Genomic DNA, 12,500 nt, shown 5'->3' with positions numbered 1-12,500 from the left:
GAGGAAACTGGAGTACACGGAGGAAACCCCTGAAGCACGGGGAGAACATCAAACCCTGGGGGTGCGAGGCAAAAAGTTACCATGCCCCTTGTTTCTATTATCATTTATTATAATGATGATAGCAGTTAGAGATGATGATGTTAGCGGTTATAGATGACGGAAATGATGAGGATTGTAGTTAGAGATGGTACAATGCCACTTTTTCTATTACAATACTGATACTGACACCTTGAATATCAGCAAATATCGATTCCCATCCGATATTCTTTTCTCTAAAGCTTTACAAAAAAAAAAAAAAAAAAAAGTGAAATACATGGGGGAAAAAATATATAGCTCAAAAAACAGAACTGTAGCTTTCACTCAAAGATCCCCTAAATTCCAAATATAATAAATAAAATTGAATAATAATAATAATAATAATAATAATAATAATAATAATAATAATAATTAATAAAGGAAAAAACTAACCCAAAGACTCCGGTGTAACATCTCCTTGACCGTCCCCTTTCTCTCCTGACCCATTCATTTTGACCAGCAGGGAGCGCTGCTTCATCTCCAACTACAGCACAAAGACACAGGTCAGTTAAAACCAACTGATGCATGGCTCATGTGAATATGAAAAGAGTAAGAATGAGTAAGGCCACTCTCACCATCCATGTCCTGATGCCATCAGCGAGCATGTAGACTTGCACGAGGTCCTCACTCACACAGCTCTGCCCCTGCTTTAGCACTGGAGGAGTGAAGAGAGGCAGATACACACACCGTGTACCCGATTAATGCAGAAACGGCTATTCATTTTTCACTATCAGATCTGGTGACGGGTGAGTTCATGTAAAGCTATTGATTGCCTACAACTGTTAAAATTGTGTCAGGGAATAACAAGCCAAGAAATGCGCAAATTTGCGAACATTAAAAACGATACTGAGATCAACAAGTGTCATGAGATTTCTCAGAAATTGCTGAACAAATGCTGCGCACACAGAAATACTCTCATTGATTATTTGATAATGGAGTGTTGAACTTTATTGAGGTTTGACACGTGTTCCTAATGTTTTCTTGTGTTTAGTGAAACGCATCTGAAACCATGCTGCACCAGCTATATGAAAACCTAAAAATAAATAAATAAATAACCTGTTAACCTAATATCTGTAAATTAACTAGGCGGATTTTCATTCTACTACAGAGACATTTAAAGGTGAATAATAACTTAATGAAACAGAACAGGATTTCAGATCCTCCCTGGACTTCTCACAAATCAATCAAACTCTTTACCAAAGTTCCTGAGCAGCGTCTGAAGAGCTGGGGTGTGGTAAACCATAGCCGCCCAGATTGCGTTTACGGCCTGGTCGACCTTCGACCCCACGGCAATCTCGTTCCTGATTAGCTGCTTCTTGCATGACAGCATGAGGTTCCTCATAAGCTCCGCCCTTTCGTCGCATGACTCGCGGGAAGGATCCCAGCGAGCGAAGTCCACCAGGAACTCCAGCAGGTCATCTCCGGAGGAGACGGATTTTGTCTGGAGGACGGGATTGCGTGCAGACAAACACAACAAAAATGTTCTACTTGACAGAAAGACTTCATTGATCCTCAAAGGGAAATTTAATACCCTGCTTAATAGCTGCTTTAGAGCTGCGTGAAAGGATGGAACCGCTCAAACACATAATTAAGTGTGGACAAATCATGAATCAATTAGCGAGCGAGTGAAAGATGTGTCTAATGTGTTTACTCACTTCCATGTTTTGGTTGCCCAGAAACCTCATTGACTAGACAGAAAAAAGGTAGCTAACAATGTAATGAGTATTATTTACTCTTATTAACACAGAGGAACAAAAACAAACAGGTTTATGATTATTATTATCAGCTTTGAACAAACTTGCTAATGTAGCATCATGTTTGCGCCCAAAGCAACTCGTATTCGGCTACGAGACGTCATGTTCTGCCTCACACGTATAAGATATTACTCGAGGCCGGCTAGCATCTATATTTCCCCTTGACACGTTTTCGTCTGTGTTGTATATTTTTATATATATATATATATATATATATATATTTTACATGTAAAACATGTCGCATTACGTTTGTCTTGCATTTTAAAAACATTCACATATGAATGATGTAAATTGGGAGGAAGGGCGCGTCTCGTTATCCGTGACATTGTTAAATCTCCGGCTCTCGGCCCCTCACTGAACAGAGCAGATGCAGAGAGAGGTGAGAGTGCAGCGCGAAAGCAAGACCTCGCTCTTGCAGGACAGTACAGTACAGACATTTGACTTTAGTACAGTACAGACATTAGACTTGTCGCTTGGTGCCCCCCCCCAAAAAAAAGTCGATAAAGGGGTCTGAAAAGTATATATATATATATATATATATATATATATATATATATATATATATATATATATATATATATATATATATTTCGCAGGATAGAGGTGAGCTTATTAAGAACTAGGTGAGGTACTTCGTTTGTTTGAGCGCTTGTACCTGTTTTGTATCGTTGCTACGGCGTTCAGGTTCTCGGCTTATGGCTGGTCCGCTCAGGCCGTGCATGAACACGGGCTTCCACAGAGGAGAGGAAATCACGTGGTTCATCACGGCTGCAGGAAGCTCCTTCACAATGTGAACTTCTGAGAAACACGGGGGAAAACAAGCCATGAGTGGATTAATGGCACCAATATTTCTGCAGCAGGAATTTAAAACACAGTCGCACTGAGGACGTGTTCTAGCAGGTTATGGGTTGATGGCCTTATGTTTGTCGAGTTCACACTTTTGGAACTGGATTCAATATCAGCGCTCAGTAGAGGCACAGATCTACTAACTTGGGATCGTTTCCACTCATCCGTACGATCGTAGGAATGACAAGTTAAGTGGAAGAACTCAGAAATATCATACTGGGTGTGGATTTGAGCGCCATGGTGCGTGAAGCCAGGCGGCCCATCAGCCTCGACACGAGGAGCTGCAGGTCAGAGATCCAGGAGACGCTGATGTCTGGAAGACCGAACGCCGTCACCGTGAACTTGTAGCCCCACTCTGTGTTACTGCTGTCCGAGTGGAACAGGAACTGCAGCTGGTGGCCTGCTTTAAACGTGACTTTCTAGAAAGGAAATAAATAACCAAATATTCCACTTCGCTTCATTTTTTCACCACATTTCGGAGTGTGAAATAGACTTATCCGGAATTATAGGTCATAAAATTACAGAAGAAATCACGTTACATTGAAGTGCAGCAATATAGATTGCAAAATCATGCGCAATTAAAAAAAAGGTCAAAGTCATTAGCACATTTTGACAGTAACTGAGTTTATGGCACTGAGTTTATTGTAGTCATTCCCTAACCGCTTTTTTTTTTTTAATCTTTCAATTTAATTACAGTCATGGATACCATATTCACTCAGAAGGCCAGGTTAAAACTTGATTGGACACGACTGCTCTAGATAATACGACCGATACAAAATCAATTTCAAGAGTAACTGATACAAACTCATAGCTCACCTTTGGCCACTTTTCAGAGCCGACCTTCATGTCGTAGCGCACTTTGCCTCCTCTGGAATCTGTAAACTCCAAATAGTCGTACCTGCCAATTCAGGAAAATACAAACTGCTTAACAGACAGCAGTATGGCGATTCTTTTACTTTAAATTAGAAACACTTTTTATGAGTTTTATGGATTATTTTCCCCAAAGATACGTGTGTAATTCCATCCGGGCAGAGCATTCGCGAGTAGGGATGCACGAATACCATTTTTTCCCCCCAGGCTGCGTACAAGACTGCGGACACGCTTCTTGGTACTTGTTGATACTGATAGCGACACCAAATAGACCTATTCAATTCAATTCAACTTTATTTGTATAGCACTTTTTACAATGGACATTGTCTCAAAGCAGCTTTACAGAAACATGTAAACACAGGATACAGATTTGAAGTGTGTGGATTTATCCCTATCGAGCGAGCCGGTGGTGACGGTGTCGAGGAAAAACTCCCTAAGATGATACGAGGAAGAAACCTTGAGAGGAACCCATCCTCTCCTGGGTAACAACGGAGAGTGTAAAAGTAAAAGAAAGTTCATTATGGTTTGTACATGAAGTCTTTGTTGATCTAGTCCACGGTTCACTAAAGGAGACCTGAGTGCAAAACTGCATGTGGTAACTGCAGTCCCAAGGCCATAGCAACAACCGTAGTCCTAGCAACCACACAGAGAATGCCTATGTGGAATTGAAGTCCAAAATCATTTCAATGGTACTTCAGACCTACTTGTATGGAATTAAATTTGTGCCAAAAGTATCAAACGTAACTTTTCGAGAAACGGCCAGAAATATACAAGGAGAAAGAAGAAAAACACAGTTTTTGTGTACACGCCGCAAGTTTACGTTCACCGTTCTGGCACAGACCCCGTGTGGGCGGGGCTTAACAGTTCATTGGCTAGTGAGATTTGGATCGACAGCTCCCTGAGCAGGAAGTAGAGACTTCAGTGTCACGGATTTTGAACAGCCTTCTGGATGCGATTCTCGGTATATTTCCCAGTGTTTGTACTTTGTAGTGGAAATGACTTACTTACTTAGTCGGTATAGAAGTTCGCAATTAATATTTATTTTTGGGTAGTGTCATACGACTATATTTTCAAGCGGAGCTCTCAGGAGCATTGTCGTCGTCAGCGTCATCATCGTTAACGAAGAATGCTGTTTATTTGAAGACCGTGCTGACCGTTTGAGTTTTTTCTTCTCTCTCGTCGAATATTTCTGTTCGTTCAATACATTTGACACAAATTTACTTGACATATACTTGACACCCTGGTAAAAGGAAGACTGCTCGCAGAAACGGAGTGCTCTCACATGCGACACTTTCTCTGCACGCCCACGTCATTCATTAACATATTGTTTCGAACGTCTTAAGATGTTTTATGAGGCTACTTGCATTATGGGAAGTCGCTACAGTTCGTCCTTTTGATATTTTCCACTGAGGACATTTTGCAGTCCTCTTTGCTTTGATTAATGCTTTGTGTCGTCTGTTATATATTATACATATTATGTCATATACTATCATGTATGTTATAGCCAGTTGATGCATCCCCCTAGTTATGAGTTTTAAAACACAAAAAACACCCGTACCTCTTCTCCGTCTCGCAGCGCTCGTCAAATTCCACCTCGAAATACGTGGCACCGGGACAGAGGAACACTGTGTTCTCATGTTTACTGTCTTCATAATTGTGAGGGGACTCCATCGCCCATGTCTTTAATACCACCGGCTGCTGAGGATGCTGCCAGCCGTCCACATCCCCCTATAAAAATGTACAGCACTTCATCAGGCGAGAACTATAAACGCTTTTTACTATGTGCGCCATTTCATCTGTACATTCACTGCTTAGAGGTGAATTAATCATAATGACCTGAAAAGAAAAGAAGAACAAAAAAACATGCATCTCTCTCACTCACCTTGGAGGACTCCTCTACACCGCTGGACAGCTTCTTGAGCAGCTCGAGCAGAGAGAAGAAGCTCTTGAGAATGATGCCGTGAGGAACGTCCAGAGCACACAGCTCCAGCAGGAAGATCGCCTAAAAAAAAAAAAAAAAAAAAGCAGCGGAACATACTTCAATACAAATAAATGCAATTTATCTCCATCAAAATATTTTTTTTTGGTATGGCATGGAATATCAAAAGTAAAGACACCTGAACTGGGAAATGTATATGCGTGATTGCCTGTGTGTCGAGTTCAGCAGTTTCATGTCCGTTTTTCAATCAAACGACTTTTACTCTAGTATAATCTCCTTTTAGGTTAGGAGTGTGCTGTGGGAGTAGCAACGTAGGGACTCGTTCTGACGCGCGTTATGAACGTGACTGAATATGAATATTCTACTCAGGTTGAACTCCGGTGTTTATTAAACAGATACAGATTCAAATAATGGAGGACTATTCTTATTTTTAAGAAAGCTTGCCAGGATCGCCCGGCATCTTGTTCAGACTGTTGATGTCCATCTACATGAGCGTGTGTCACTGTGCAATGCATTTAAAAGCATACGTTCGTTCATTAATTCATCCTCAGTGACTGCCTGATCAGGGTCTAGGTACTTTTAAATTAGGCTACTAGTTTGTTTATATTTTTGAAATTAGAACCAAAGAAATGTGTTAGAAGATATCATGGGCACTTATGAACTAAAATAATAGTTTTATTTCAATTTTTTTTAAAAACAAACAAAAAAAAACACACAAACAAACAAACAAAAAAAAAACAAAACAGCCCCACTTATGGACAGGAATGATGTAGCTGAGGTTGAGGAACAGTCAGAGCCAGAATTCCCACACCATACTGACAGTGCTGGCATTTCTATAGGTATATCATCGAAAACAGATACGTATACAGATATTTGAGGCACTAAACAGATAGAGATTGTGGCACTTTGTTACACCCCTAGTGCTTATGGTCACGATTCATCTTGGTTTCTTGTTTTTTTACATCAAAAAAACCCTGCCATTTTAACAGGGGTGTGTAGACTTTTTATATCCAGTGTATATTAAACTATGGTTACATCTCATTTATACAAAATAACGCTTAACAACACTAAATGACATGAACAAACTGAGGAAATATGGGTAAATCAGTACCAGCTGCCTGGTCGCCATGGTGACGATGGAGTTGCCGAGCTTGGCGACGATGTCGGTCGCAGAGTATCTCTCCAGCAGGGAGCTCAGCGTGGTTCGGGTGTTGGCAAGGAACTGTGCTACATCTGTTCAAGAGCAAGCACAAGGACACTTAAGAAATCCTTAAATCAAGGAAAAACTCGCGTTCACAGCAGCGCAATCCGGTGTGCTCTTACTGACCAAATTAGGCATCAGACGCTGACTCATATCGCTATAAATAATAACTTCTTCAGTGTTTCTCTCATTAATGCTCAATGACTAAGCATTCTAACATTTTACAAATGCAATTCAGCCATTTGTCACCAAAAAAAGAAAAATCAACGTAGTAAAAATGTTATCTTTGCATTAAACATTAAAAAACAGTATTTTCGGACATGTTTATATTATGTACAATAAGATTACAAAACAAATATCTCAAGCATTTCTACTTCTTCATGCTGCATTTGTGCTATAGACACGCTTTTACGGTGGGTTTTGGAAAACTTTTTTTTGGATTGAATCTTATGACGTGTGATGCGAGTCAGCACAGAATTCATTAACTCCGAAGCAATCGAGTTCGAAAAAACAGCACAAATAAGGTTTCTGACGCCTCAAACCCAGCGAGAGTGCAAAAGGCTGTTGATTTTACTCTCATTAGAAGTGACGTCACAGGTCAAGTCTATTTTCACTCTACGCTGACGGGATTAGATTTACATGGCATTTCCATCGTTTTCAGGCGCTTTTATTCTGGATCAGAGAAAATTACAGATGTAAACACATGGGCTCGTAGGGAAAAAACAACCCTGTGGTAATTTAACAATCCTGTCATATGGTAATTTAATTGTTGTCTTGACAAAAGAGTTTTATAATGCAAGAGACGCATAAAAATGTTATTAAAGGCTTATATTTAGTCAAATTGACTATTTTTATTGATTGATCGATCATGTCTGAATCATGGTCATAAAGTAATTTTTTTTTATACGAATCGTGACAAGATTATATTTTTTAAAAATCTGCTGATCATGTGAATAAGTGCTTGTTTGGATAGTACACGAGCATGCTAAATAATGTGAAAGTAAAAACTATACAAGAAAGAAATGCAGCTTGTAGAATTTAACCATCTTAGAATCTAAGAATAGAATTAATTCTAGTTTAACTCCAACTGTTCATAAAACCTGACTCATAGCGAGTATTCCACATGGCTGAATTTTTTTTTTATCAGTTTTGGCTTACATTTGATCAGGATGTCTCTGGCCAGATCGCCGGCTGTGGCCACGCCTCCTTTGAGCTGGAGGAAGCACCAGGAGAGCAAACTGCCCTGCAGAGCCCAGAACAGAGAGAGCAGGACCTTCCGACTGGGTCCTCCAGAGCCGTCCACCATCATCCTCTCGCACTGAGACGCACACACGGAGATAGTACAGTAAAGTCACCGATCTGTCTCACATATAAACAGTTCTATAATAAAGCAATAGCAAAATGTCTAGTAGTATAGAAACTGGTATGAATTGGATAAACCCGACAGGAACCAAATAGTTCCATTAGAACTGGAAGCACGGAGCTAGTCTGCGTATTTTAGAAACTCCTGGGAATCTCATGCACAACATCTAGTCAGTGGCAGTTCAGTGAGTGGAACCTCCTTGTTGATGAGAGAGGTCAGAGGACAATGGCCAGACAGTTTGAGCTGATAGGAAGGCTAACTCAAATAGCCACTCTTTACAACCGTGCTGAGCAGAAAAACTCTCGGAGCACATAACATGTCAAACTTTGTGATGGATGAGCTACAACGGCAGAAGACGACGTCAGGTTTCACGCCTGTCAGCCAAGAACAGGAACCCGAGGCTATAACAGTTGCAGGCAGGACAAACACTGCCTGGTCTTTTCAATTTGTGTGAGGTTTCCTACACACCTCTCTAGTGGCCACGAGGAGCAGTGTGTCCATAACATTGAGGATGGGGGAGATGTCAAAGTCAGCGGGTGCTCCTTTAGGAGGCAGAAGCAGGAGACCGCTCGGGTCCTGATCACTGCAGAGACGGGAGGGGGGGACGACGACAAGGAGAGACAGGGACCAAAGAAAAGAGAGAAGGAGAGAGAAAGATACAGCAAAACATAAAGAATATATCTTATGCTTTATCACTGAGTTTGCATCATGGTGAAGACGATGTTTGGGTGTCTCTGTGTGCGTCTTTTGTGTGCGTATGTTACCTGAAATAATTACAGAGCGACTCGAATGTCAGCTTAGCCGACTCCGGCTGATCTTCCTCAGTCAAGTTCTTCTGTAAATGGAGAGAACAAGGACTTCAAACCCACAGACTAGAACACCACCTCATGCTCTCCCACACCCACACACATACCATCATGTCAAAGAGTTTGTCCCGCCGGCTCTGTTTGTCTGGGTAGAAGATGGCAGCGCCGCTCAGGATGGCCTTCATTGCCTGTTTCCTCTGAGCTTTTTCCACTGCAGACTCTCCTTCAGGCCCGTCCACAACTGCACACGGCCAACAGCCAACCACATATCAGAATTTCATACTTTTTGCATACAACTGCATTTCATATTAGTTACTGTAGACACGATCACTCAGTACAGTGGGTTGCAAAAGAGAGGCTAATATCATGAACTCTTTATTTTGGCCTTTTTAAAGAAATGTACATTTCACATCATTCTTCATTAGAAAAGTAAAGAACTGTATTATTTACTGAATGTGTTCATGTCCCAGGCTCAGCTTGTAGTGTTTGTTTTTGTTATATAACTGAATTCACATAAAAGTTTTAATTCAGTAGGTAAAAAGTTTAAATGGAAATTTTAGGTGAAAAAAAGTCCAAATAACAAAATATTGTTAAGCATTGACTGTCACGTAGGGCTGGGATATGAGACGATATAATATCTCTCTACTATGAACAATTGTTACAATATGCTTTTAGAGATATTGAAATATCTTTCATTACTTAAAAAAAAAAAAAAAAGACAAATTGATTGGTAGCATCATAATCTTTAAAATGCTAATAAAAACAAATAGTTGTGGTTTGTAAATGTAGTTTGACTTGAATTTAAACAAAAAACATATAAAGACAAGGTGTTTTACCTAATCCACTGCATAGTTTTTTTTTTCATGGTAAACATTCATTTTGAAATCGATTCATGCAACATGTTCCAAAAAAGTTGGGACAGGGGCGATTTAGGACTAATAGCGATGTGACAAGTTGAAATAAGAAGTTGATGTGAAACAGGTGACGCAATCGTCTAATCATAGTATATAAGGAGTGTCCAAAAAAGGCCTAGTCCTTCAAGAGCAAGGATGGGTCGAGGCTCGCCAATCTGCCAACAGATGTGTCAGCGAATAATCCAACACTTTGAGAACAACATTCCCCGAACACAAATCGGTAGGATTTTGGGCATTTCACCTTCTACAGTGCACAATATAATTAAAAGATTCATGGAATCCGGTCAAATCTCGGTGTGTAAAGGGCAAGGCCGAAAACCACTTCTGAATGCACGTGATCTCCGATCCCTCAGACGCCACTGTCTTAAAAACCCATCAGGAGACTGTAATGGAGATCCTGACATGGGCTTGGGAATACTTTGGTAAACCTGTGTCAGTCAACAGATGCAAGTTAAGGCTTTAATATGCAAAGCAGAAGACATACGTCAACACTGTCCAGAAGCATCATGACTTCTCTGGGCTCGGTCTCATCTGAGATGGACAGTAGCACAGTGGAATCGTGTTTTGTGGTCCAACGAGTCGACATTTCAAATAGTTTTTGGACAAAACAGCTGTCGTGTTCTCCGGGCCTAAGAGGAAAAGGACCATCCAAGCTGTTATCAGCGTCAGGTCCAAAAGCCAGCGTCTGTCATGGTATGTGGGTGTGTCAGTACCTATGGCATGGGTAACTTGCACATCTGTGAGCGCACCATTAATGCAGAAAGATATGTAGACATTTTGGAGCAACATATGCTGCCATCCAGAGCAGGACAACGCCAAACCACATTCTGCCCAGATTACAAGCGCATGGTTGCATAAGCATTCCGCTTGCTAAACTTAACCAACTGGTTTCTTCAGCGCCCAAACGCTTAATAAGTGTTATTAAAAGAAAAGGTGTTTACACAGTGGTAAACGGTCGACTGTCCCATCTTTTTTGGAGTGTGTTGCAATCATCATATTCACAAAGTAAAACATCAAATGATGTGTTAATAATGTGTTTTCAATATAGCACAGGGTGAAATGAATTTTCAGATGACTTTCATTGCATTTTCCATACTGTCCCCACTTTTTTGGAAACGGGGTTGTGCATGTATCGTTTTTACATGTATTTTGATGTATTTATAATGTGACATACATTGTGTATTGTAGAGATATTGTAGATATTTTTGTTATACCGCCACCCTTAATGTCAAGTTCACAAAGGGATAACGCATCAAAGAAATCCAATATAAATGTAATTATTATATTAAACTAACTAAATTAAGAAAAAAATTGCATTAGTATATTCTTCCTAATCAAAAAAAAAAATGGAACAGGTGCATGCCTTGTTTTAAACGACACGAAACTTTTTTTGGACAATTCTGAATGATTATGCGTTAATATAATTATTACATAAAGCAGTGTTAACGTTCATACCCTGACAGAGGTGACTATAAAGAGCCCCTACAGCCTCAGATGGATCCACATCTGTGCTCACTGATGCTGCAGCTGCTGCTGCTGATGATGATGTTGATGAGGAGGAGGAGGAAGAGGATGACGCCGTGTTCTCCGGTGAGCCCCGGGACTCTGGTAAGGCAGGAAGAGCTGGGAAACAGTTCTGAAGGAGTTGGAGCAGGAGGACCTGGGCTTTCATCGCCTCTTCTCCATCACTGACAAAGGCACACGTTCAAACAAAAACAGACCGTTAGAGCAAACAAGGGCACGGTGTTGAATGTATTTATTTTTTTAAATCACATTTCCTGAGGAATACAACACACTGGGACATACTGTTATTAATTAAAAGCATCACACCACCCAGACGTTGATTGTTTTCCAAGAACAGCATGCCCCGTTGTGTTTTATTGCTTACTTAGATTCACATACTCACATAGACCTGAGTTTTCTGTAGAAGTCCCAGAAGAGCGGCAAGTTCAGCTCACTGAAGTCTAACAAAGACTTCTGCTTGTGCAGCATCATGTCCTAAAACCACATGTGCAGCTCCGTTACTCTCCACACATACATAAACACACATCCCAAACAACACCGTCGCTTTGTACATCGATCCAAGAAAGACCGTCTCCTGAGAAATTGCTCTGTCATCTACAAGCCTGGATGGATTGACAGAAAATCATTATTGTATAAACACTCACTGGCACACATGTGAGCCAGTCGTAGCTGTGTGTGTGTGTGTGTGTGTGTGAGTGAGTTACCATGTCTCGGGTGAGCTGCTGGATGAAGTACAGAGTCTTTCTGATTAGCGTGAGGCCCGTGACCAGGCCGCAGTCGGCCCCCTGCGTGCGAGTGTTCAGTTGCTCCTCCTCCTCCAGTTTCTCAGAATCCGGACACACGTAGCCGCTGAAGTCGAGCTGCTGAACCCCGAGCCGCTCGGCCGAGTCCTGCCTCACGCACAGGAACTTCACCATGAGGAACTGAGCAAACAGACACGCACGGGATTACATAATCGATTAGTTGGGTTAGTTACGCGTGTCCCGCATTTCCATGCTACACCGAGAGGTTCGGAGAATATGAACGACGTAGGGATCTCACCATGGACGTCTTAATGAACATCTTTCTTATTTCTGTAGAATGGAATTATTATTATTATTATTTTCCAAAATGACCAATCATAGCTTTTAAAACATAGGCTTCTAGAAATGATCCATCAAGAAAATGAACAGGATTGATGCACTTTCATTAGTTCTGTTCAAACACTC

General features: G+C 40.9%; 1 protein-coding gene across 1 annotated transcript in view; it reads right to left on the bottom strand.

Annotated features, from left to right (window-relative positions):
* zzef1 (zinc finger, ZZ-type with EF hand domain 1) overlaps window positions 1–12,500 on the bottom strand; it is a 91,451-nt gene that overhangs the window by 49,212 nt on the left and 29,739 nt on the right. Inside the window, exons 13-28 of the mRNA XM_017459737.3 lie at window positions 11,997–12,215; window positions 11,675–11,766; window positions 11,224–11,456; window positions 8,962–9,095; window positions 8,813–8,883; window positions 8,517–8,631; window positions 7,844–8,003; window positions 6,596–6,717; window positions 5,428–5,547; window positions 5,104–5,273; window positions 3,492–3,573; window positions 2,893–3,094; window positions 2,485–2,627; window positions 1,273–1,516; window positions 651–730; window positions 469–559 (exon numbers count right to left, since the gene is read on the bottom strand). Coding sequence (XP_017315226.1) covers window positions 469–559; window positions 651–730; window positions 1,273–1,516; window positions 2,485–2,627; window positions 2,893–3,094; window positions 3,492–3,573; window positions 5,104–5,273; window positions 5,428–5,547; window positions 6,596–6,717; window positions 7,844–8,003; window positions 8,517–8,631; window positions 8,813–8,883; window positions 8,962–9,095; window positions 11,224–11,456; window positions 11,675–11,766; window positions 11,997–12,215 — 2,278 coding nt within the window. The remainder of the gene's footprint in view (window positions 1–468; window positions 560–650; window positions 731–1,272; window positions 1,517–2,484; window positions 2,628–2,892; window positions 3,095–3,491; window positions 3,574–5,103; window positions 5,274–5,427; window positions 5,548–6,595; window positions 6,718–7,843; window positions 8,004–8,516; window positions 8,632–8,812; window positions 8,884–8,961; window positions 9,096–11,223; window positions 11,457–11,674; window positions 11,767–11,996; window positions 12,216–12,500) is intronic.

Source organism: Ictalurus punctatus, chromosome 28 (assembly GCF_001660625.3).
Source record: "Ictalurus punctatus breed USDA103 chromosome 28, Coco_2.0, whole genome shotgun sequence".
Classification (NCBI taxonomy): domain Eukaryota; kingdom Metazoa; phylum Chordata; class Actinopteri; order Siluriformes; family Ictaluridae; genus Ictalurus; species Ictalurus punctatus.
This window is presented reverse-complemented; position numbering and strand designations above follow the sequence as displayed.